Source organism: Molossus molossus, unplaced genomic scaffold (assembly GCF_014108415.1).
Source record: "Molossus molossus isolate mMolMol1 unplaced genomic scaffold, mMolMol1.p scaffold_m16_p_12, whole genome shotgun sequence".
Classification (NCBI taxonomy): Eukaryota; Metazoa; Chordata; class Mammalia; order Chiroptera; family Molossidae; genus Molossus; species Molossus molossus.
This window is the reverse complement of record NW_023425347.1, coordinates 2,632,263-2,658,549: the sequence shown is the minus strand read 5'-3', so window position 1 is coordinate 2,658,549 and position 26,287 is coordinate 2,632,263. Positions and strand designations below refer to the sequence as shown.

Below are 26,287 nucleotides of genomic sequence, written 5' to 3'. Positions count from 1 at the left end.
TGTTACTAAACAATGAATGGTTTATCAATGAGATCAAGGAATGAGTCAAAAGATACTTTGAAACAAATGAAAATGAGAACACAGCAACCCAAAATTTGTGGGACACAGGGAAAGCAGTCCTAAGAGGGAAATTCATTGCATTACAGGCCTATCTCAAGAAACAAGAAAAAAGCCCAAATAAACAATCTAACTTTACACTTTAAAAAACTTGAAAAAGAACAACAAACGAAGCCGAAAGTGAGTAGAAGGAAGGAAATAACAAAGATCACAGCAGAAACAAATAGAGTCTAAAAAATAAAAATAAAAAAGATCAATGAAACCAAGAGCTGCTTCTTTGAAAGGATAAACAAGGTTGACCAACCTTTCACATGATTTATCAAGAAAAAAAGAGGGAGGACCCAAATAAATAAGAAATAAAAGAGAAGTAACAACAGACACCATAGAAATACAAAGGATTGTAAGAAAACATTACAAACAACTATATAACAACAACTTGGACAATTTGGACCAAATGGATAAATTCCTAGAAACAGACAATCTTCCCATATCAAATCAGGAAGAATCAGAGAATATGAATAGACAGATTGCAACTAGTGAAATCAAAGCAGGAATGAAAAACAAAACAAAACAAAAAAATCCCAACAAACAAAAGCCCTGGACCAGATGGCTTCACACGAGAAATTTACCAAACATTCAGGGAACTAACGCCTGTCCTTCTCAACTCTTCCAAAAAATCCAAGAGGGAGGAAAATTCCCAAACTCCTTTTACCAGGCCAGCATATCCTAATTCCAACACCAGGTAAAGACACTACAAAGAAAGAAAATTATGGCCAATGTCCCTGATGAACATATATGCTAAAATCGTCAACAAAATATTAGCAAACCAAATCCAGCAATACATTAAAAAGATCATACACCATTATCAAATGGGATTTATTCAATATTGTTACAATATCCATAAATCAATAGACATGATACACCATATAAATAAAATGAAGGATAAAAACCGCATGATCATATCTATAGTACTGGAAGTTCTAGCCACAGTAACCAGACAACAAGAAGAAATAAAAGGCATCCAATTAGAAAGGAAGAAGTAAAACCGTCATTATTTGCAGATGATATGATACTGTATATATAGAACCCTGAAGAGTCCATACACACACAAAAACTACTAGAACTAAAATAGGTTCAGTAAATTAACAGGATACAAAATAAATATCCAGAAATCAGTTAAATTTTTATACACCAATAGTGAACTGCCAGAAAGGGAAACTAAGAAAACAATCCCATTTATAATTGCTTCAAAAAGGATAAAATACCTAGAAATAAATTTAACCAAGGATGTAAAAGACTTGTACTCAGAATATTATAAGGCACTAAAGAAAGAAATTGAAGAAGATACAGATAAGTGGAAGAATATGCCATGTTCATGGATAGGAAGAAATTATATCTTGGACATTTCTGGTATATATATATATATATATATATATATATATATATATATCATCAAGCAAGGGAAACAAAAGAAAAATAAACAAATTGGACTACATCAAACTAAAATGTTTTTGCACAGCAAAGAAAACCACAATAAAATTAAAAGGCAACACACTAAATGGAAGAACATATTCACTGATACATCTGATAAAAGGTTAAATTCCAAAATTCATAACTTATAAAACTCAACACCAAAAAAAAAACAAAAAAAAAACAATCCAATTTAAAAATGGGCAAAGGACCTGAATCGACACTTCTTCAAAGAGGACATACAGATGGCCAATAGACACATGAAAGGATGCTCAACATCACTAATCATCAGAAATGCAAATTAAAACCACAATGAGATATCACTTCACACCTGTCAGAATGGCTATCATCAAGAAATCATCAAACAAGTGTTGGCAAGGATGTGGAGAAAAGGGAACCCTCATGCACTGTTGTAGGGAATGCAGACTGGTGTATCCACTGTGAAAAGCCATATGGAGCTAACTAACCTCAAAAAATTAAAAATAGAACTGCCTTATGACCCAGCGAATTCGTGTCTGGGAATTTATCCAAAGAAACTCAAAACACTAACTTGAAAGAATATATGCACTACTATGTTTCTTGCAGTGCTATTTACAACAGCCAAGATTTGGAAGCAGCCCAAGTGTCCATCAGTAAATGAGTGGATAAAACAGCTATGGTACATTTACACAATGGAATACTACTTGGCCATAAAAAGGAAGAAAATTTCACCCTTTGGGACAGCCTGGATGGACCTGGAGAGGATGGACCTGCTAAGTGAAATAAGCCAGTCAGAGAAAGACAAGTACCATATCATTTCACTCATATGTGGAATCAAATGAACAAACTCAACTAACAATAGAGAAAGACTCAGACAGAGAGCAGACTGAGAACTCTGTGACAGGGGTGGAGGTGTGGAGGGATTGTGGAAAAAAGCGAGAGAGAACTCATCCACATGGATAATAGTGGGGTGAATGGGGGCAAGTAAGGTTGGGTGGAGGTGGATGAGGGTATGGGGGGATAAGTGATGATAGAAAAAAATTAAATAAAAAGAAAATGAATAAAATAAAACAAAATGGATATAGGTGCTAGGACGACCAAATAAGATAATCCAGGAAATCGCTAAGCATGGGGTCTGGCACCTAGAAGTTAACTGATGGTATTTCTTCTGTGTTCCTTTCCAAATGGCATTGGTGTCCCTGGCTTGGTGAAAGCATATTCTGTGTATGTGTATTTAACTTATGACTGTATATGCAACCTACAGTCTTGCTCTCCTGTGAAGACAAGGTTAAGCAACCACTTTTTGAAAAGCCACAATTTATGCATTTAAATGAATGTTGGTTTTTATATCCCTCTGAGAGGCTAGACTCTCATGTCTCTCAAAATGCCACAACTGTTGGAAACATTCTGGGTACTTTTCATTTGGCATCTTTATGAGAGCCTGTTCCAGTAATCTATTATGATCTAACAAATCACCTCAAAATTTAGTGGCTTAGAACAACAATCCATCATTATCACTTGTACCTCTGTGGGTTGACTGGCTTAGCTGGGTTCTTACCTGGGGTCTTCTAAGTAGGTATAGTCGGAGGTAGGCTGGGGCTGGAATCATCTGAAAACTCTACTGGGCTGGCCATCCAGGATGGGGCAGGGATGGTAGAACAGCTCAGGGAAGGCTCTCTCTCAGCCCATGTGGTCTTTCCACATGCCAGCTTGGGCTTCCCCACTGCATGGTGGACTCAGCTTACAGAGACATCTTTGTGGGTGGCTGGCTTCCCCCAGAGTGAGCTGTTTAAGAGGCGGAAAGTAGAATCAGCTAGATCTGGACCTGATAACTAATCAACAGACCTCCCGACTCCCTTATTCAAGGGGAGAAGACATAGACCCCCATCTCTGCACAGGATGAGGGTCAAAGAATCTATGTCCATCTTTAATCATCTACAGAGCTACAAAAGTGTTTTCTTGCTTGGGCACATCTTTTTTTTTTTGCCCCCACCAAAGACAATGTGTAGCTTCCCAAGGTGAAGACACTGACATAGGTCTCACTCATTTTGATTTCAGTTTTTATCTGAGTAAAAACCTCAGCATGGTGTTGCATTATGGACACACCTCACATGCCTTGGAATTGCAGAGCAAGTGGCCTATGCCAGAGAAGGGTTAGACCAGTCACTGATTTCCCCGAGCTCCCCCATCAGCCCTTTCTGAGAGTCTGATCTCCACTAATGACTTCCTCCTAAGGCTCCTCCCGCCCCTGCCTTACCTGCTACCAAGTCTTCTTCCTAAAGCCCGCACAAGCAGCACGTCACACCCTTGTTGAGAGAGCTTCACTCATCCATTTCTCATACAGCCCAGACATCAGGTAGACCCTTGAGGTTCCTCATGGCTGAAAGGGCATGGCTTTCCAGTTAAGTTTTCACCAAATGGTCTCCCTACTTCTTCCAGTAGTGTCACCCACACATACAGCCACGCATGCTTGTAGACTGACATGCACACACACAGGCTCGCGTTGTTCTTTCAACCCATTAATTCAGTGCCTGCTTCAAGTTCCCCAAAGCTCCGTCACCATTTCACAAACATGCTGTGTGTTTTTGTCTTTGGGGGGCTTGGCTTTCATTCCTGAAACTTAAGTGCATTTCTTATTGTTTTATTGTTTCCCTTAGTACCAAGCACTGTACCAGTGTAGCAGTACATATGGGTTGCAATACTGTATGGAGTTCCTTCTCACTTACATTGAATCTTCTACTTTCTGTCTCTGCCACCTTTGTCACCCTTTCTCTGTTGGAGGCCCATCTAGAATCAGTAAGCTGTCTCTCATCTCCTCTCTTTCCCTCAGAGACTCACGGTGAGGGTGAAATAGGTGGACATTATTTGGGGCACCACTGAAGTCCACAGACCCCTTGGCATAACATCCCCTGTAACAGCAGTCACTGAAGTGTTGCTTATTCAGGACCATAGGTGGATTCTGGTATGTTCCAGGCAGCCTCCCGAGCCTGAGGGAGACCATGAAGCATCAGACCTTGTTGTCACCCCTTAGAAATACACAGCAATGCTGCTGTCCAATGTGTGAGCGTGGAGCTTTTGGCCACCTGGTAAGCAGGTGAGAGATGGCAAACTCTGCTCAACTCGCCTGCTTTGCTCTACTAAATTATAATTCTGTAAACCCAGTTTCAGGGAGAGATTGTTGGGAGGGCCCCTATTAATCGGCTGTCAAGGTGGGGAGACAAACATGCCACTGAGTGGCCTGGGGAGGGTTTCCAAGTACACACCCACTCCACCTCCTCTCTCCCAAGACTGTCAGCTGAGATGGTGGGACCTCTGCAAAGGGGTTGGGGGTGGGGGGCATGACACCTGAATTTAACCGAAGCCCCCCCGCCATGATCCTGGTTTCTTTTGTTGTTAATCCTCAGGGGGAGGATGAGGGAGGGAGGGGGGAGAGAGACATCAGTGTGTCTCTCTCACTTTGATTGAGTGCCTACCACATGATCTCCACCAGCCTGTGAACCTACAATCCAGGTGGGTACCCTTGACCAGGAATCACACCCGTAACCCTTCGGTCTGCCAGCTGAGCCAAAGGGGGCCGGGCATGATCCTGGTTTCTGGTGCCTATTCTAACCCTCTCCTACAGGAACACTGCACAAGTAGATTTTCCCCAGTGATGTCTGAGTAGATGTCCACTTTAGCTAACTGTAGACCTGTTTTTCAGGTTCATTCTGCCCCCACCACTTTGGGATACCCGGTGCTGACCCCGGAGACCTGCCATGAAACCACACTTGAAGCAATGGAGACAACGAATGCTTTGCGGGATATTTACTTGGGGGCTCCTCTTCCTGGTGATTTTCATTTACTTCACCGACAGCAACCCTGCCGAGCCCGCGCCGAGCTCCTTTGCCCTGCTGGAGCCCAGGAGGCTCTTGCCCATGCCCGGGAAGCAGAGGGCCATCATGGGTGCCATGCAGGACCCCTCCTCGCCGGACAGCGTGGACGCAAACAAGGGGCTGCTGGACGGACACCCCACGGTGCCTCGCGACCTGCAGAAATGGGCCCAGGGGCAAGATGGGGTTGAAAATGAAGAGCTCTTTTCATCCCAGATCGGGAGAAGATCTCAAAGTACTTTCTACCCGGAGGGCGACGAGTACATCTTTGCTGCCGGGTCTCGCAGCCACCGTCAGGGGGCGTCGAAGTCCCTTTCCCCCGGGGACCCTGGCCGGGGGGAGCGGGCATGGCAGGTGAAGAAGGGGCACCGGCACCAGGGCAGCAGCCCAGCGCAGGAGGAGGGCGACGGGGACAGGCTGTACTCCTCCATGTCCAGGGCCTTCCTGCACCGCCTCTGGAAGGGAGCCGTCTCCTCCAAGATGCTCCACCCGCGCCTGCAGAAGGCGATGAAGGACTACCTGGCGGCCAACAAGCACGGCGTGCGCTTCCGCGGGAGGCGCGCGGCGGGGCGGAGCCGGGCGGCCCTGCTGTGCGCGCTGCGGCGCCAGGTGCGCGTGCGCACGCTCGACGGCACGGAGCCGCCCTTCTCGGCGCTGGGCTGGCGGGCGCTGGTGCCCGCGCGGCCGCTCAGCCAGCTGCACCCGCGCGGCCTGCGCTCCTGCGCCGTGGTCATGTCCGCCGGCGCCATCCTCAACTCCTCCTTGGGCGCGGAGATAGGTGGGTGTCGTCGTGGGGGCTCCACCTTCCTCCGGTCCCGTTGGCCGGGCAGAGCCGCGGCTGAGCCCTGGGTGTTCGGGATGTTGGCGGAGACGCTCTTCTCCAACTGGGACTGAAGGGACCTGCCTGGGATCCCAGCTGAGGGGTGCTTTGGGGCAGTTCTGGGGCAGAGGTGCGCGCCGCCTAGCTGGGTGCAAGGGAAGTGACAGGCCGGTGTCCCCGCCTTTTGCAGCCCAGATCCAAGACCCTCCTGCTCTCTCAGAAACTATGTTCTGAGTTGATGGTCTGCCAGCCTGGCCCACACATGCCCGACGAACCTATGGGGGGTAGAGTTATGGGAAACAAGCAAGAGGGCGAGAAAGGAAAGCAAACTCCCACCCACTGGCGGGCGCGGGGAGTGGGGGCGGCAAAGGCAGTTAGGTGTGTGAGCTCCAGAGGGAAGTAAGTATCCATGATGATTATAGTTAGTTAGGGGCTGAACCGTTGTGGGCTTTGAGGAGAGCCCTGTTGCTGTGGACAGGACGTTATTCCTGTCGCAACGATGAGTTCTGACCCGTTGGTACAATCTAACCTTTGGGTCACGGCCAGTGCACCTAGCAGAGCCCTTCTCCATGATGGTCAATAACAGGTCCACACCTGGGGCTCCCATCTTCCCTTCTGAACTATCTTCAAATCAGTGTCAAGAGCCCTAGTGAATGTCTGCTTCATAGTTCCTGTATTAGGACGATCCAGAGAAACAGACTGATGGAGTATCTGTGTAGAGGGAAAGAAATTTGTGTTAAGGACTTCCTCCTGTGGTTGCAGGGACTGGCAAGTCTGACATTTGTAGGGCAGGCAGGTAGGCTGGAAATTCAGGTAGGAGTTGATATCTGGAGTCTGAAATCTGCAGGACCTGCTGGCAGGTGGAAGACAGGCCGCTGGCCGTCTCTGCTGCAGCCCGGATGCAGAATTCCTTCTTCGGGAAACTCGTCTTTGCTTTGAGTACTTAGACTTCCCTCTACCCAGGCGGATTCTGTTGCTGCACCAGTGAGCAAGCAGCTTGGCCCTTTAGGCCCAGTAACTCATTTAGCAGATGGGTATTTAGTCCCTCCTGCTGTGTACCAGCTTCTGTACTAGGTGCCCCAGCACCAATGTGAATCAGACTCAGCCTCAGAGTCAGGTGGCAACGTGAGTCTAATACATTCTCACAGTGAACAGTTTTACTCGTAACTAATCTGGGACTGACATTCATGGGGCAACTGTTGTTTCCTGAACCCATTAGTCGTTGTGTGTCTTTAAGGAGTGGTTGATGTCCAGAGCTGCTTTGAGAGGGGTGGTGGCATCACCACCAGGCCCCACAACCCGGACCTCATCTCAGATGTTCTAGGGAATGAGACTGAATGTGAAATGTTTTCAAAGTTAAAAAAAAAACACACACAAGTCTAGACTTGTGGTCGGGGCTCCCAGAGTCCCCATGCTGACATTACCACAGGCCTGTAATAACACTGTCCATGTGTCACATAAACGTGGAGCCAGAGCTACATAAACGTGGAGCAGAGCAGCCTGCACTTGATCAGGAAGAGCAGTGGTTCAGAGTCCCTGGAGTGCAGTAACACCACAGTGCTTTCTCCTTTCCAGGACATTATTAATAATGTAAGGAGGAATTTAAGCATTATGCTGTAAAGCAGGCAGTAACTAGCTTCTGGTTTTGTTTTGCTGTGTTTTAAACACCTCTGCATTGTAGTTGCACATTGGATTGCTCCCACATGTCGGGGAGAATTCCCCTGCCCTTTATCCTGGCTCAGATGTCTCTGACCAGAGTCTCATAAATGGAATTTAGAACTTGGAATAGAGTGTGAAAGACACTGGGAATTACATGTTTTGGGCAATGTAAAATGTCACATATCTTTATTAATTTCTAGTACCCAAATTTAATTTATATTATATGCACTACATGAAGCTTCGTGATTAGACTTGTAGAATCTTAACTGAAAAACACAAGTTTTTAAAATTCTCTACTGTTTTGCCTAAGTTCTTTTGAATCCAGTTTTGTACGTACCATTTTAAGAATATATTATCATAGCATAATACAAGTTGTAAAAACAAAAAGTTCTTCGTATTTATAAGCTGGTGTCTCAGCATCAGCACCGGTGCATGAGGTGGTGAGCCTTCCTGCTCACTTGAGTATACACCTGGATGTAGTTGTACTCTTTAGCTAAATTCATCTTGACCCCTAAAATTCTCCAGTGGATTGGCTAAGTGAAGATCAAGAGACTTAATCAACATAGTCTTATGAAAAACGGAGGGCAGAGCTAGAAAAGTACCTGGGCCTAACTCCCTGTCAGACTTCCAGGAGGCCCCTCCAGGCGGCCCCTCCAGGCTGAACTTTGCCTCAATCCTTAGCAATCACCACCCCCACCCCAGAGGAAGGCTGCTGTGCCTCAGGTGTCCTCAGGGCTGACTTCCCTCCTGCTCCCTCTGCTGGTGCTGTTAGCAGTGCAGTCCTGTTTCCCAGTTTTGTTAGACTGAGTCATGCCCTGAAATTGTCTCTAAGAGCATTGTAGCAGTTGTCAACACCTCCATGTTGACTATGTTATTGAAAAGCAAACTGAACTGTTTTGGAAACGTGGAACATTTTTTCCTAGAATTAGTGAAATTTTTTTCACCCAGATATATAAATAATAATTTGGTAGTGAGATCATCGGCTGGCATCTTGTGGAAACATACCACAGAGGAGAAATGTCTGCTCCGAAGTAACAGTAGAGGCCTTGATAGGGAGGTCAGATCTGTGGACTTGAAGCTCCAGTTCTGGAGAGAGTGTGGGAAATGCAGGGAGGGAGTGGAGCACATAACCCTCGCTGGTGAGAACACGTCATACCAGTTTGTGGAGCCTGTGTTCGGCATGTCCTGGTACCTAAGAAAAAGCAGGAAGGATCATAGAGTCATTCAATAGGCATTGAGTATTTATTGATCTCCACCTCTGAGGCCTGATAACTACGCTAGCTACTGACACAAAAATGAATAGGGACCAGATTAAACCTCAGACCCTCTGCAGTCCAGTGGGGAAGAAAGACTACGAACAGGCAGTGGCAATACCGTGGTTAGGAGAAGGACTGAGAGAGGTGTAGGGAAGACGATGAAATCCTAGCCCACAGTAAGGGCTGGGCCCGGGCAGAGAGGAGGTTAGCAAAGGCTGCCCAGAGAGGACGATCCAGGCAAAGACGCAGCGTCCAGGTGAGAGCTGCGGGGGCCACCGGGGCCAGGAGGGAAGAGGACAGGAAGGGGGATAAGCTGAAGGAGGGCAGCTCCCACCGATGTTCTCCTGCACTGTTCCCAGAAGTTAGACTTTACTAAGTAATTGTTGTCATAGGTACCACTCAGTAGGGTGTTTACAGCAGACCGGGTCCAGTACCGAATGTTTGTATGTGTTAACTGCTGGAGCCTTGCAGCCCTAAGTACCAGACCCAATCATTGCTGTTTTATGGATAAGGAAATGTGGGCGCCCAGAGGCCCAGTGGGTGGAGCCTGGATTCCATCAAACCCCAATCTGGGTCTCCGGAAACTGCAGCTGGGATCCCTGGGCCCATGGTGCGAGGCACTGCAGTCTTTGAAGCGGAGGACTGATGGGTCACTGTTTTTAGAGAGACAACTCCAGAGCCTAGATTGGAGGCATGAAGAAATGTCACACTGCAGGAGTCCCGGCAGAGGTGAGCCGACCAGGGTGGTGGACTGAAGAGATGAAGTCCTGAAGGACTGCAGGCTTGCTTGCTGACTGTCGCAGACTTCATGTTCTGGATGAGTGGGAAGGAGGAGGAAGAGGTGGGCGCAGAGCCCAGGCCAGAGCAGCTTCTGCACCTCCAGAACGGCTGCTCCTCGAGGGGCTTTAATCTTCCTTCAGTGAATGCACTTAGCCTGGCTCTGTACTCAAGGTCAACACGAACCAGCTCTATCCTGGAAAAGCCTTCTCCAGAGATGATGCTGTACTGTATTCCCCTTGTGCTTGCTGTCTGATCTGTTTCTGCTTTTCTAAATGTGAATAGACAGCTTAGTTTTTAAGGTGCATTATCAAGGTGATGCACAAAAAACCAGACGTTCGTTTACAAAAGACATCTATCTGCCTGATGGATGCATCTCAGCTCATCCTCCCCACCCACCTCCCTAGCCTGGTGCTGATTCTGCTCCCTGACAGCGTTAAGGGGGGCAGGGGGGCAGTCTGTATCCACGCAGCCTCCAGCTCTCCCTCCCTGCCTCCTCCTCTCTTGGCTTCTCAGCTCTTCAGATGCATACCACTGCTAAAGGGGGTCAGCTACATTGCATTTTTGTGCCCTGTGCCCATGAAGTCATTCGATGGCTAAAAACACACCACTGTGTAGAACTCTGGCATTTAAAAGCAGCGATGTTCTCAGGAGTGATGTGATGGATTTGGAATTGCCTAATTAATTTGAAATGCAGCCACTGCTTGGGGTCCTTGGCTTGTTTTGGCCTCAGCCTTAGAGCTGTCTGAGGGCAGCGTGTCTCGTGTCTCTTGGGAGAACTTGCTTTAGGAGTGCTGGCCCTGCTGGGGCCAGCTGAGTGCCTGCAGTCGACCTCACTGACTGCAGCCCCCCCCCTCCCCCCTCCCCCGTGCTCTGCCCGTCAGACAGAGTCAGTCAGTTTGCCCTGTGAGCTCTGCCTGTGCTTGGGAAGGCCAAGACCCTTTCCAGGTTCTTGAGGGGAAAACTGCTTTCATAATAATACTCAAAGGCTGGGTTGTTTTTTTTTGGGGGGGGGTTCAATTGTTGATATTTTCACTGATGTTGCAAAAGCATTGGTGGCTAAAACTGCTTCTTAGCACAAGCACGGTAGTGGGGCCCAGCTCCGCTAGGCGTGGTGTTTTCGCTGCCCAACAGCAGTCAGAGAGAAGTGCCAGTCCCCCTTACGGGTGTCCTTGGTGAAACAGTAAAACCGCTGATTGTAGTAAACCTCCGTCTCTGAGTCTCTGAGTACCTGCGTCTTTAAGACCAAGTGGGAAATAACCTGAGAAGCACTCTGGCCACAGGCTGGAAGAGCATTTGTGTGACCTTTGAGCAGCGCTAGCCACTTGATCGTGACACACGTTCGACTTCAGACATGACTGGCAGACTGTTCAGTCGCGGACACTGGCAGATATTCTCTCAAAAGCCAATTAAGTGATCCTGTCACCTTTAGGAAAATGGCTGCCAGGCTTTGGTGAGCTTGATTCACTGTACAACAACGTGACCAATATGTGGGAGGTCTGGGTAACATGCTGAACTGACCGTCCAGATAATCATTGTACAGCGTCACAGAAGTATACCTGGGTGAACCTTCCATGTTTAAGAGCAAGATCAACTAATGGGTTTTAATGTGACCACATGAAAAGTTCATTGATACTGTGTTATGTTCCTCATTGCAACTACCTTTTATAAAACTAGCACTTAGCAAGTGTTGATGAAGTGTCAAAGAGGACTGTTCCCAGGATCTGCAAAGACTCCAAATATCCCGTCCGTTTTCAGTGATACATCGAGTCTTTGTACACCTGCGCAGCAACTGGGAGAAACAACCAGCCTCTGAAGAGTCGCCCATTAATGAGATCGGCAAACATTAAAGCAGGACCAGTCTTCTCACTCTTTCTTGTTTTTGAAAATGTGTTTTCATAAAAGGTGTGTTATTTCAAACTAAATTAATAAACCTTTCAAGTATTTTCTATTTTACTTTCTAATGTGGTATATGTTGATAGATACAGTTCAAATAAACATAATTTCTTTGGATTGTCATACATTTTCAAGAATGTAAAGGGGTCCTGCGTCTAAAAAAATAAGGATCTTGAGAGTGGCGAACTTCTGATTTTCAGGACCAGGCAGTAAAAGTCTGGATTTTGTGAGCCGCGGAGCCTCACAGCCCAGAGCTGCCGGCAGGGTCTGCGACACGGCACAGCCTGTTTTACTGAAACGGGTGGCAGTCCGTAACTTGCTGACTATGGCAAAATTTCCCCGAAAAGAACATTGTAGGACTTTTTTGACAACTTAGCCGGGTACCCTTTATGCATTGTTTGTATTCCAAAAGAGTATTAATTTTGGTGCTCAAAACTGGAATCTGAATTCTTCTGAGTTAGTGCTTGTCAAGAGAGGCACCTTTCATAAGTGGTTTCAAGGGTGGCACCTGCCAAGTCTCTACTCCTGTGGGGTTGTGGGGCGGGAAGATCTCTCCCGGGGACGCTCCTCGGGACGCAGAGCAGGGCCCCAGTGGAGAAGGGGAGCTGCTTTGGGGACCTGAGTGGGGTATGAGCCCCACAAATGCGTGTATCCACAGGACTGTCCGGCAAATCAGAAATGCATAATCTCCCCTCTCACAAATCAGTACTGTCAGTGCTCCAAGTTGAACCTGAAATGTGCATAGAATTTTTGAAGCTAAAGATAGCCTATGGAAATTCCCTTATTGCTGATTTACTCTGGTTTCAGGCTGGTTTCTGAGGAATTAATTACTTGGCATGGGAAATTTCAAGACATAGTTATGTATTTAGGCTGCTTTGTGGAAAGGAACAAATGCCCCCCATTTCTGTCCCTTAGTCCGATGAACCTACTTTCCTCCACCCAGCTCTTGACTCCCTGGTCAGCCTCCATTATGGGAGCCTTGTCTGGGGGACCTCAGACAACTTGGAAAAGTCTGACTGTCAAGTCAGATGAAGAGAGACACGGGTCTGCCCTTATGGACTAAATCACGTTGGTGGCCGGTGCTATGCTGAAGCATTAGGTCAGGCCATTGCTAGAAAATGAAGAGTGAGCTGAGATTGCTCTCCTGTGGGCCTTTGCATTGTCAGCAGTATGTAAAGATGCACAGAGATTAGGCTGGTTTTCTTTTTAAGCTCAGACCAGCACCCAGCAGTGGCTGAGTGGCACCGGAGGCGGCTCTCGCTGTGTACGAGACGCACTTGATCCGAGTGCAGGAGGCAGCTGGGGGGCACGAGGGGCAGCGCCTTTCCCTGAGCGTCGAGCAGCCTGTCCGCTGCACCCTCACTGTCCCGCGGACTCCGTCCTCGGAAGGTTCGGAAGCTGCAGGAGGAGAATGGCCACAGAAAGCACGCGCCATCCACAGAAGGTGAACACATGGGTCTCTGTAACAGGTGACAGGACCAGCCGTGATGGCCGGCGCTGTGCTTCATGTTGGTTTGCCTGAGGCAGGGTCTCCTTCCAAACAAGCAGTATACTGAAAATACGCTTACGGGTCTCTTCATTGTTGGTGTCTAATTGGCTTCAAGTATTGAATGATTCACTTAAGATATTTTCCTAGATTATATTTGTTCTACAGAGAAAAAAAGTAAGTTTGTCACTTGTGTGCCTTTAGATTCTCACGACGCAGTCTTGAGGTTTAACGCTGCCCCGACACGTGGCTATGAGAAGGATGTTGGGAATAAAACCACTATGCGCATCATTAACTCCCAGGTAAGACAGATGGGGTGTTTGCATGGCTGTGCGTTCTCTGCGTAATTCGTTTAGCTGGATGAGTGAAGAGAAATTACCCAGTTACCCAGGACCATGATCTTCCTTATTTCTATGAGTCTTGTAATTATAAAGAATTAATGAGGAAAAAAATGTAGCGAAATGGGAATTCATGTGTGATATGAATAGGAAAAAAATGAGTAAGATCAAAAGGAAAAATATGTGTGTGTGTGTGTGTGTGTGCATGTGTGTTTATATACACACACATATATGAACGTCTTTGGAAAGACATTCAACTTACAAGAGTACTGACCACAAGGTAGTGGAGGAGAGAAAAGCGAAGGTACAAAACTCAAAGTGAGCAGGGTAGCTTGAAAACTTTAGTCTGTTATTTGAAATTTTTAAAAATGAAAATGAATTGTTGAAGATGAAAATACCTCTTTTCTTTGTATTCTTAATAAGAATGTTTTCCAAATTTATAGCAAAATTATTCTCAGAATAGTCCACAATTTTTAGAGTTTAAACTATATAGAAAATTGTGCGGTGATGAATGATTTATGATGAGTTGCTTGCAGAACAAAAAATTAAGTTTCTGCTCGGCACCCTGAGCCAGGCGGCATACAGCAAGGTGAGAGACATTTACTGTATTCCTGAATTTATAGACACCATTGATCATGAGATTCACCACTCATTTTATAATGGCTTTTCAGAGAGGAGGAGATAAACCCCACCAAATTAAAATACATGTCACCTGTAAGATACATTTCCACTTCAGAAACATTAAAATGTGAAGAAGAAAAGTACATTTTAAAAAACTATGACAAATTGCACCTTAAAACTGAAATTAAGACATTATTTTTTTCTCAAAACTGTAGTTTAAGAAAAGATGGTTGGCAGGTCAGGCTGAAGAGCTCATCGGACTGAACAGGGCCACAGAGGGAATGGCCAATCTGGGTCGACTCGCTGACGGTGTCCCCTCTGTCCCGAGGCACCTTTGCAGTCAGTTCAGCTGTATCTGTCCCTCCAGATACCTGGGAAGGCAACTGCAGAAGGTTGCAAGGGCCTGAGTTACTAGGGTGTTACATCTCTCAGGAGCCAAATCGATGCCACTAGATATGAGTACAGTGCTTGGTGAGAACGAGTAGATTTAAAAACATCCCAACAGCCCTACAGCCCTGGCCGGTTTGGCTCAGTGGTCCGAGCATCAGCCCATGGACCAGAGAGTCCCGAGTTTGGTTTCCACTAAGGGCATGTACCTCGGTTGCAGTTTGTCCCTGGTCCCGGTTGGGGTCGTGTGGGTGGCAAGCACTTGATGTGTCCCTTTCACGTCGATGTTTCTCTCTCTCTCTCTCTCTCTCCCACCCTCTCTCCCTCCCACTCTATCTGACGATAAATGCAAAAATGTCTTCAGGTGAAAATGAAAACAGCCCAACAACAACAAAAGCCTCATTTCCACAGACATGTAACTGCTCTCACATGTGATGCCCCTACCCTTCCCCAGAGGAAGATGTAGTCGGAGGAACTTTCTGAAAATGCATCAGAGCAAGGGAAAAAATTTCCATCTCATATTAAAAGATGATTTTGAAGAACTTGCTTTGAAATGATTGTTCTGTGTATTTGCAGATTCTGACCAACCCCAACCATCACTTCCTTGACAGTTCCTTGTATAAAGATGTCATTTTGGTGGCCTGGGACCCCGCTCCTTATTCTGCAAATCTTAACCAGGTATGTTTTTATTTGTTGTCCATACCCTAACCCTCGTGGTCAGAGGGCGCCTTTGACTGGGTACTCACTGAGCAAGCCGAGGATTAAGCTTTGATAGACATAATGAACCTGGCCGTGGGTGCTGCTTAACGACGTGTGTCCAGGCCACGGAGACCCGCTTCTTGGCGAACATCATCCCCCTGAAAGGGGCCTTTGCTCTGAAGGCTTTGTTTTCTCAATGTCCAATGTCCAAATGTTCAGAAATTCCTACTTATGGTGGAGGTTGGGCTGATTAAACTCAAACTGTTTCCATTATGATAGGGTTACCTTACCTTCCACGAAGTCGCAAGACCTTTTGCAATAAACGGGAAGTGCTTGGCAAGAAAATCTAAACTGCATCAACAGCTTGTTATTGTTCCAGTGAACCTGTTACGGGCTTTTCTTGATGGTGTCACTCTTTGGCTTTGGCTAAAGCTGTTTAATCTTGTGATGTGGCAAAGACAAGGTCATCACTAGCCGTCAGAGAGGGAGCGAGTTAATGCGCAGCCTTCCGCATCGCGCTGCCTGTCTGAGCCAGCAGCCGGTCTCTCTGGCGAAGCCCTGGATGAGAAGCCAGGGAGACTGCAGGGCTGGGAGACAGATGATGGTTTAGCCTGTGACAGATGCTGTCTGCTGTGCCCGTGAGTGTCTTCCAGCTCGTTCTGCCCTGACTCAAGGGAATACAGTCTTGTGGGGGAGCCGACCTCGGCTCCACCAGGAGGTGACTGAGAGAGCTGCCCAAGGTTGCTGGAGCTGGACCGTTACCCAGCGTGATTACCCGCCAGCTTTCACCAGGACTGAAATCAGCATCACCAGGCGAGGGCTCTTCAGGGCTGTCAGAGCCCGGACGCTGCATTGCCAGAAATGCAGCATACAGCGGAGATGCGTGTTTTCTGAGGAAACCTGGTTGGTTCTCCTGTGTCCCCTCTATTGAGAATTGAGCATCAGATGGATGTTGAAACTTTTCAGCTTCCTTCCCAGCCCGAGGTTCTCTGGCTTTCAGTGCTGGTAGCTTTCTTGCCGTTGTGGACAGACTGAGAGCTTCTCGCCGCCGAACCTTGTTTCTCGCTCTGCTGGGGGCATCCAGGCCCAGGCACAGAGCCATGCGACCCCACGGTGTGGGCGGCGCTGGTGCCCAAGTCCCGTGAGGGCTGCTGTCCGCGGGCCTGTCTCCGCACCCCGCGTCAGGGCTGGGGAGGGGGGTAGAGAAGCAGGCCCCACATTCCTCTGGCTTCCTTCCCTCCGCCGCATTTGAGATGATCTGGCCCAGTGATTGTCAACATTTCCAAACAGCAGACCACATTCAGCCACGGAACCTTCCTCGGGATCTCACTATGCACCAGGGTGTCTGTTTGAAGGGAGTGTGGGGCCTGAGCCTCCCCTCCTGCACCTCCCCCAAGTCCCTTTCATGGTGGCAGCTAACACACTTGTGCAAACATGTTTTTAAAGTCAACCCTATGGTTCATTTTTTCATTAAATAATTTATATACAATCAGTGTAAGTACACATTTTGATGAGTACTAGCAAATATCTGTGGTTGTGTTTCTGCCACCACAACAGAGAAGTCCCTGTGCCCACCCATCAGTCTTCCCAGCCCCAGGCCCAGCCCCAGGCCCAGGCCTTAGCTGATTTGATTTCTGTTGCTATAGATTAGATTTGGAAAACAGTAGTTTTGAGCCCAGGGGTCAGCAAACCGCAGGCATGGGACAAACCTGGCCCTGGGGTTTAAACGTTTTGTTGGATCAAAGCCGTGCCATTCATCTCTCGTGTGGCTGCTCGTGTGGCAGAGCTGAGCGGTTGCTAGTTGCCGGAGACTGTAACCCAACAAGCCCTTCACAGAAATGCTGCCGAGCGCTGCCGTGGCCACCACCCCCTTTACTGAAGAGTCTGTCCCTCGGGCTGCCCCCCCACTTTGTCCACATCCCCTCCTCCACCTCTGAAGCCCTCCCTCCCTCCGGCGCTGTGAGTCCTTTGAACAGTGTGGTCCTCGGTACCTGATTGTGTTGATATTTTTTCTTAGTGGTACAAGAAGCCCGATTACAACCTGTTCACTCCATATGTTCAGCATCGCCAGAGACACCCCAATCAGCCATTCTACATTCTTCATCCTAAATTCATATGGCAGCTTTGGGACATCATCCAGGAGAACACCAAGGAGAAGATCCAGCCCAACCCTCCGTCTTCTGGCTTCATCGGTAGGTGCCTGTGGGAGACGGGAACGGTGGGTGCACAGGCAGGTTGGGCCTGACGTGTAGCGCACACCTTCAGTTAGACAAGAATAGCAACTAAAGGTGGTTTCAGCCCGGCCGGTGTGCTCAGTGGTTAGAGCACTGGCCCTCGCACCAAAGGGACATGAGTTCGATTCCTCGTCAAGGGCTTGTACCTGGGTTGCAGGTTTGATCCTCGACCCCTCAGGGCACAGGTGGGAGGCAACTGGCTCCCATTCCTCCCCCCTCCGACTCTTTCTAAAAATCAATGGAAAAAATATCCTCGGATGAGGATTAACAAAATAAATAAATAAATAAAGTTGTTTTGTTTTGTTTTTTTAAGTAGTTTTAACAGGAAAATAGACTAACTGAGCAAAAGAGAAACATTCTGCCCCACTTTCTGTTGCGGCATAACCTTCTACTCCAGGATCCCAAGGTGTAAGCGAGAACTGCTCTATTTTCTCTCACGATTTAGTGGGTCCGGACGGGCTCGTCTGGGCCACACTGTGTTCACAGGCACTGATGGGTGACGTGGTCGCATTCAGCTGCTTCACGGGACGACCTCACTCCCAGGTCTGCGCCTGGGCAGGTCCGGTGGGGAGGCCGGGCTCGCAGGACTGTGAACGTGGAAGCACATGGTCTCTGGCCTGGTGGTCTCGGGACAACTTCTTCTTAATTGGGTTCCTGGCACGTTTCCAAAGACAGGAAGTGGAAGCTGCCAGTTTCTGAAGGCCAAGGCCTGGAGACGTGCCCAGCACTCCCATGCTGTGCTCTGGGGGTCAGAGCACCGGGGTCCCATCAGCTTCAAGGGGAGGAGTTGTGGCGTAAATGACCCCACTGGGCCGTCTTGCTGGCTGGGGAGCGGAGCAGGTGACCACAGCACAGTGCCAGGCTGGTCCCGGCTCTGAAGAGGCTAATTCGAGCACCTCATACATCTCTCACAACTCGAGTCCACCAGCTCTAATGCAAAACAGACTTCACCTAACAAGATGGTCACACTTGGCTTATTGTATATTTCCTCAGCCAGGCTTTGATCCTCCAGCTTTGTGATCTTACTCCATTTCTTTACTTACCTTTCAGCACAAGGCCCGTTATTTCTTTGATTTCACTGAGTTGGGTAACATTAAAGAATTTCTTAGATCTCATTGGCAATATGAAGGCAATAATAGAATCAAAGGATATTAGTTTCGGGCACAAGAAACTGTAATGTTCTCCACCCTGATTACAATGACTTTGTGACTCAGCACCTTAGGTCCGGCCACCCTGTGGGTCCCCGTGAATACAGGAGAGATTTAAGGAGGCAACACGGTTTGGGTATGGACACAGAGCACTTGCAGTGTCTGAACTGAGGCTGGCAGGTGTAGGGTTTTAGTAATGTAATAATGTGGATATTTTATGCAGAATTCAAGACAAAATATACGCCATGACTACACATTACTCCCTTGATGTTTAAAGCCTGTGACCCCGTGTCTTCTGTGTGATCCGTTGGATCCTATTGATTTAGGAGAAAAGTATAAGCCAGTTTGTCAACAAAGGGTAAACAGGGTAGAAAAACGCTTAGTGTAATAGGATGTGACAGAAGCTTAATGGTCTTTTTCTTACTGTTGCCTTCTCGTGAGTTCATTTGGCTAATGTTTGATCAGAGCAGAGTTGTGGGCACAGTGGGGGCTGTCAGATATGCTCATTGTGATGCAGTTTGAGATATTCAAGTTAGATGGTCATAGCTGGAGAGAAAATGTCTCGTATGTTTCTGTTGAAAGAAATCATGCCTCATGTGTGTGGCCCCAGCTTCCTGTCATAGCTGGGCTGGGAATCTGCAGTTTCCAGGCCGACACTTGCCTCTCAGGCCCCTTCTACGTGGAACGGGGCAGGGGCTGCAGCTTGACCTCTGCAAGAGTGTCATTGGGTTGGACAGCTGAGTGGGACTCTCCCCTGCCACTTCCTGGCTTTGTTATCCAGGCCGAGTTGCTCGATCCCGTGAGCGTCCCCGAGTGCAGCTGACAACTGACAACGGTAATAAAGCCTTGGGAATAGTTAGCCGGCCAGTGTGCGGTTGTTATTTTCTAGTGGTGTTCTGTCCTACGTGGCAGCTGTTGGCCACACGTGGCCATGAAGTCAGGATCAGTGAGAGGAAACTCCAGTTCCTCAGTGTTACCAGCTCCGTTTCCAGTTTCGGTGGCCATGTGCCTCTGGCGGCCACCGGCTGGGGCGGTGCAGGCAGAGGACGTCATCGGCGCATCCTGCAGGGCAGCACTGTTTAGTCTGCTGGCCACAAAAGAATGAAGAAGAACAAGTTAATAAGATGTCATTGCTCCCACTGGGCAGGTGTGTAGAAGGTGTGGCCTGACACCATTGACTTCATCTGCCACTCTTGTCCCTTGCCACATCAGTGAGCCCCTCACTAAAGGTGGCAGGAGAGAAGCCTGGGCTTTCTTATATACCAGTAAAATGATGTCACCTGAATCTTAGTCTCTCTGTCAGAAGAATTTTTAAAGATCAATGAGTGTTTTTTTTTATCAAAAAGTGTTCTCCAAATGTGCCTTCGTGTTCTAAGGTCATGTTGGAAAGCTCTTGACTTATTGTCTCACCACCGCATCATTTCCTAACACTGGATGTCAGTTACGGAACAGAAGAGCCCATGGTGGAGCCCGTCAGCGAGGTTAGCAGGTGTCCCGTGCACGGTGGCGGCCCGTGCCCAGCACACGGTCGGCAGCCCCTGGCCTCGCCACTTCCTGCTTAGCCCAGGGCTCTACTTGCAGGAGGAGAGGACGAAGCCTTCTCTTCCCCCGTGAGCGGCTCTCCCAGCCGTGAGAAGCCGTCTCACATTTCGTGTCCTACATCTCTGAGCCACGGCACCCGTTTTTCCTGTATGTCTTTATGAATCTGCTTATGTGAAATAGAGGGACGCCAAAAGTCGGCTGTTTGAACACAAAAGACATTTCTTTTATGGAAGTGTAGCCAATGCTGTTATATTCCCAGGGGAACACACCTGGCCCCTTAAGTGTAAAGTTATTGGTACTGTTTAGAGGCTGTTCCCGGGGCTGAGTTGATTGTGTGGGAGGAAGGCAGGGAACGTGGGAGGGAAGGTCACGCCCAGGCGCAGGCGGGCCCAGGGCCGTGAGGGAGGAGGCCGGGCAGAGGTCCTGCCAGAGCTCGCAGAGCAGAGCAGCCCGCCAGGCATTCCGTGGGGACTGCGCACATGCAGTACACAGATGGTGTAAGGGCAGTGAAGGGACAGAGCAGGCCTGGAGGTCGGGGAAGTGTCTGCTCTGCCCATCACTGGGCTCCTGCTCTAGTCTGGCACACAGTAGATACAAAAAATAATTATTTGGAGAAGGAATGAATGTTTTAGCTCAGTGCTTCTCGAAGTAGAGCATGTGTCAGAATCATCCAGAAGGCTTGTGTATTAGTTACCTAGTGCTGCCAAGAAATCATCCCAAAACTCAGATACTGAAAAAAACAGTCGGCCTTCATCATCTCACACAGTGTGGATGGGTTATGGAGCAGGCTGGCCGGACGGCTCGGCTTGGGATCTCAGGAGGTCGCAGTCATGCTGTTTAGACGTGGGCCAGCCCGTCTGCTTTCAAGGCGCTCACTTGTACGACAGCTGTTGCCAGACCACAGGCCCCAGCTTCCAGCACAGGACCTGTCCATAGGCTGCTTGAGTGTCCTCCCAGCATGGCGGCTGGCTTCCCTAGGGCCAGCGACCGGGGGGAGGAGGCATAGTACTTCTCATGGGGTCAGAAGTGACCACGTCGCCTACTTTCTGTTTGCTGTATGAGTCAGCCTCGTGGCTGTGACGTGGAGCCGCAGGATGATGTGAACACCAGGTAGTGATCAGTGACAGCCAGGACGGTGGCTGGTTACCAAAACCTGTTTAAAGGGTTCCTGGGCCCACCCCTGGAGTTTCTGAGCAGGTGGAGGAGCACGAAATTGTATTTCTAACAGGTTCTCAAGTGATGCTGACTGAGGCTCCAGGTCCTGGGACTGCACTTTCAGGACCATTCTTCTAACTTGTTAGAGTCTGAAAGTTGGAGCAAACTGTAGAAATCTAGTCCACAGGTTCTACATTGATAGACATACCCATCAAGGTGATACACACTTGGCTCAGTAGGAGAGCCCAGAATTCTACAAATACGTATCCTTTTTGTTTCTTTGAAGAGATAGCTATAACATTTACTCCCATGAGGTACTCATTTTATGTCCTGAAAACTTAGTGAAAAAAGACATATTAACAGCTGACTATAAATGCCCTTCATAAAGTGGATTTTTGTTAGTTTAGTTGATTGGTTGGTTCTATCATCTTGGGAACCAGATTCTTGTATACTGATTACTGGGGTGTAAGTTTGAGAACCAAAAAGCAAGGTGCCAACTCTTCATGGATTTCGGGAAACCAGCCTCCAGTACTATTTGGGTAGATGGTTCAGCCGACGTCTTTTGTTCAAGACGTACAGCATCCTTTTGCACCTTCGTTAGCAACCCCAGCCCTGCAGCAGCAGCACCCTCGATGGCACACAGACCCTGTGGGCGCGCCTGCGCATGGACACGGGGCTGTGGGGCGCTGTGCTGGGAGAGGGAAGACAGGTCTGGAGGAGATCAGTTCAGTGCACCATCCCGAGTGTCCTGAGTGGGAGTGGGCCTGGGGACATCGCTGCACGAGCAGTGTGCTTTTGATCTCGATGCTGACGCACAGGCTGTGTTTCTCCCGGGTTCTGTGGAATCTATGTATTATCAGTTCTTATGGAGAACTCTTCTTTGGGAAAAAATGTCCCAGTAAAATCAGATTTGGGCAAAAATACTTACTTTGCAACTACATAAATTCTTCTTGTTTTATCTACAAATGCAAGGACTGCTTTTTCTACTCAGAAAGAGCAGCAAGTTGTAGAACTTGAGGAACACATCAACCTATCGTTGAAGTAAGAACCTCTTCACAGAAACTCACTATATTGTTGGGAAAACATTTCAGAAGTTTGCAATTCACTTACATAGAGAACTTATCAAAGTTAATAATTTATCATGCTTTTTTATAACAAAAATTAGAAATACATAGGTGAATAGTTATAATATTGATGTGATATAAATGCATTTTAATATTAAATGACTTAAACTATACTTTCATTACAAGTCTATTTAATATATATTCTTTCATTTTTTATGAAATTTGTTGGGGTGACATTGGTGAATAGGATCATATAGGTTTCAGGTGCACATTTCCACAATAGAAGATCTGTATGTTGCATGTGTGCCCACCATCCAAACCCAAACCATCTTCTGTCACCATATATTAGGCCCCTTCCACCACCCGCTCCAACCTCCCCTTCCCCTTGGGAACCACCACTCTGCTCTCTTTGTCCACAAGTTTCAGTTTTATATCCTATGAGTAAAAATATAGGGTTCTTAGCTTTTTCTGACTGACATTTCTTTTTCTTTTTTTTCAATTTTTATTTATTTTTGTTACAGATGTTTCTACCTTTTCCTTTCTAGACACCCTCTTCTCCATCCCGCCCCCACCCCCAGCATTGTTCTCTATGTCCATTGGTTATGCATACATGCATATAAGTTCTATAGTTCATCTCATTCATCTCCCCCACCCCCTTCTCTGAGGTTTGTCAGTCTGAACCATACTCCTTTCTATGTCTCTGGGGCTACCCCAGAGATATAACCCTCCCTATTCTTCAGACTGTTATGTTCATTATGTTCCACAAATGAATGAGATCAGGTGGTATTTGTCTTTCTCTGATTGGCTTATTTCGCTTAGCATAATATTCTCCAGGTCCCTCCAGGTAGTCTCAAAGGATAAGAGATCTTTCTTTCTTACAGCTGCATAGTTTTCCATTGTATATATATGTACCACAGCTTTATTTTCCACTAATCTATTGATGGACACTTGGGCTTTTTCTATATGTTAGCGATTGTAAATAGTGCTCCTATGAACATAGGTGTACATATATTCTTTGTGATTGGTGTTTCAGCCTTCTTAGGATATATTTCTAGAAGTGGGATCACTGGGTCAAATGGAAGTTCAATTTTTAATTTTTCTATACTGTTTTCCATAGTGGTTGCACCAGTCTGCATACCCACCAGCAGTGTACTAGAGTCCACTTTTCTCCACACCCTCGCCAACACTTGTTGTTTGATGATTTGTTGATGGTGACCATTCTGGCAAGTGTGAGGTGATACTTCATAGTTCTATTAATTTGCATCTCTCTGATGATTAGTGATGTTGAGCATTTCTTCATGTCTCTTGGCCATTTGTATGTCCTGTTTGGAGAGGTATCTAGGTTGTCTGCCCATTTTTTTTATTCCATTTTTAATTGGGTTCTTTGTCTTCCTTTTGTTGAGTTGTATGAGCATTCTATGTATTTTGGAAATTAACCCCATATCTGATGTATCATGGGCAGTTATGGTCTCCCATGTAGTGGGTTCCCTTTCCATTCTGATGGTTGTTTCTTTTGCTATGCAGAAGTTTTTTAGTTTGATGTAGTTCCATGTGTTTATATTTTCCTTTGTTTCTGTGCCCTTAGGTGATATATCAGTGAAAATTCTGCTGCATGTGATGTCTCAAATTTTCTTGCCTACATTTACTTCTAGGATTTATATGGATTCACAAGTCACATTTAAGTCTTTTATCCATTTTGAGTTTATTCTTGTGTATGGTGTAAGTTGATGATCCAGTTTCATTTTTTTGCATGTAGCTGTCCAATTTTCCCAACACCACTTATTAAAGAGGCTGTCTTTAGTTCGTTGTATGCTCTTGCCACCTTTGTCAAATATTAATTGAGCATAATGTCTTGGGTCAATTTCCGGGTTCTCTGTCCTCTTCCATTGATCTATATGCCTGTTCATGTGCCAGTACCAGGCTGTTTTGATTACAGTAGCTTTGTAGTATAACCTGATATCCGATATTGTGATCCCACCTACTTTGTTCTTCTTTTTCAAGATTGCTGTGGCTATTCGGGGTCTTTTCTGGTTCCATATGAACTTTTGAAGTATTTGTTCTAGTTCTGTGAAATAACGTCATTAGTATTTTGATGAGGATTGCATTGAATCTATAAATTGCTTTAGGTAGTATGGACATATTAATAATGTAATTCTTCCAATCCATGAACAAGGTATGTGCTTCCACTTGTTTACATCTTCCTCTACTTCTTTTTCCAATGTCCTGTAGTTTTCTGCAAATAGGTCCTTTACTTCTTTGATTAAGTTTATTCCTAGGTATGTTAATTTTTTTGCCGCCATGGTAAATGGGATTGTTTTTTTTGTTTGTTTGTTTCTCTTATTGTAAGTTCATTATTGGTGTATAAGAATGCCATTGATTTCTTTTATCTTAATTTTGTATCCTGCTATTTTGCCAAATTTGTTTATTAAGTTTAGTAGATTTTTGGTGGAGTCTTTAGGGTTTTCTATGTACAATATCATGTCATCTGTGAATAATGACAGTTTCACTTCCTCCTTTTCAATTTGGATCCCTTTTATTTTTTTATTCATATCTAATTGCTGTGGCTGAGACTTCCAGTACTACATTAAATAAGAGTGGCGAAAGGGGGTGTCCCTGTCTTGTTTCTGTTTTTAAGGCAAATGCATATATTTTGCTCATTGAGTATGATCTTGGTTGTAGGTTTTTCATATATGGCCTTTATCATATCAACACATGATCCCTTTATTCCCACATTGCTCAGCGTTTTTATCAGAAATGGGTTCTGGATTTTGTTGAATGCTTTTTCAGCATCTATTGATATGATCATATGGTTTTTAGCTTTCATTTGTTTATGTGGTGTATCACAGTTATTGATTTGCGTATATTGTACCAGCCTTGCATTCCTGGGAGGAATCCCATCTGGTCATGGTGAATAATGTTATTATGTATTGCTGGATCCGATTTGGTAATATTTTGTAAAGGATTTTGGCACCTATGTTCATCAGGTATATTGGCCTATAGTTTTATTTCTTTGTAGTGTCTTTATCTGGTCTTGAAATTAGAATTATGCTGGCCTAATAAAAAAATTTTGGAAATCTTTCTTCTTCTTGAATTTTTTGGAATAGTTTGAAAAGAATGGGTGTTAGTTCTTCTTTGAATGTTCAGTAAAATTCCCCCATAAAGCTCTCCGGGCCTGGGCTTTTGTTTGCTAGGAGAGTCTTGATTATATCTTCAATTTCCTTATTTGTTGTTGGTCTTTTCAAGTTTTCTATCTTTTCCTGGTTGAGTTTTGGGAGACTGTGTTTCTAGAAATTTGTCCATTTCATCTAGATTGTCCAATTTCTTGCCTTGTAATTGTTCATAGTATTTGTTAATGATCCTTTGTATTTTTCTTTTTTTGTATTTCAAGTTAATTTATTTTTTATAATTAATTTATTTTTGTTAGAGATGTTTTTCCTTTTCCCCCACTGATTTGCCCATCCCCCTGCCTCCCCGCCCTATTCCCAGCTTTGTTGTCCATGTTCATTGTTCATGCACACATGTATATAATTTATGTGGTTTATCTCTCCCCCACCACTCCCTCTTCGGAGGATTGTCAGTCTGTACCCGACTTCCACGTCTCTGGGACTACCCCATTCCTCACACTGTTATGTTCATTATATTCCACAAATAAGTGAGATCATATCTTACTTGTCTTTCTCTGTTTGGCTTGTTTTGCTTAGGATAATACTTTCCAAGTCCCTCCATGTTATCTCAAAGGATAAGAGATCTTTGTTTCTTACAGCTGCATAGTACTTCATTATGTATATGTACCACAGCTATTTTATCCATTTGTCTACTGATGGACATTT

At 46.2% G+C, this 26,287-nt stretch overlaps 1 protein-coding gene across 1 annotated transcript in view; it reads left to right on the top strand.

Moving 5' to 3' along the window:
- Positions 1 to 5,261: 5,261 nt before the first annotated feature.
- The window catches only part of ST6GAL2 (ST6 beta-galactoside alpha-2,6-sialyltransferase 2), a 46,009-nt gene continuing 24,983 nt past the window's right edge, over positions 5,262 to 26,287 (top strand). The window contains exons 1-4 of the mRNA XM_036256591.1: positions 5,262 to 6,153; positions 13,474 to 13,571; positions 15,192 to 15,293; positions 17,332 to 17,506. Of these exons, the coding sequence (XP_036112484.1) occupies positions 5,262 to 6,153; positions 13,474 to 13,571; positions 15,192 to 15,293; positions 17,332 to 17,506 (1,267 nt within the window). The remainder of the gene's footprint in view (positions 6,154 to 13,473; positions 13,572 to 15,191; positions 15,294 to 17,331; positions 17,507 to 26,287) is intronic.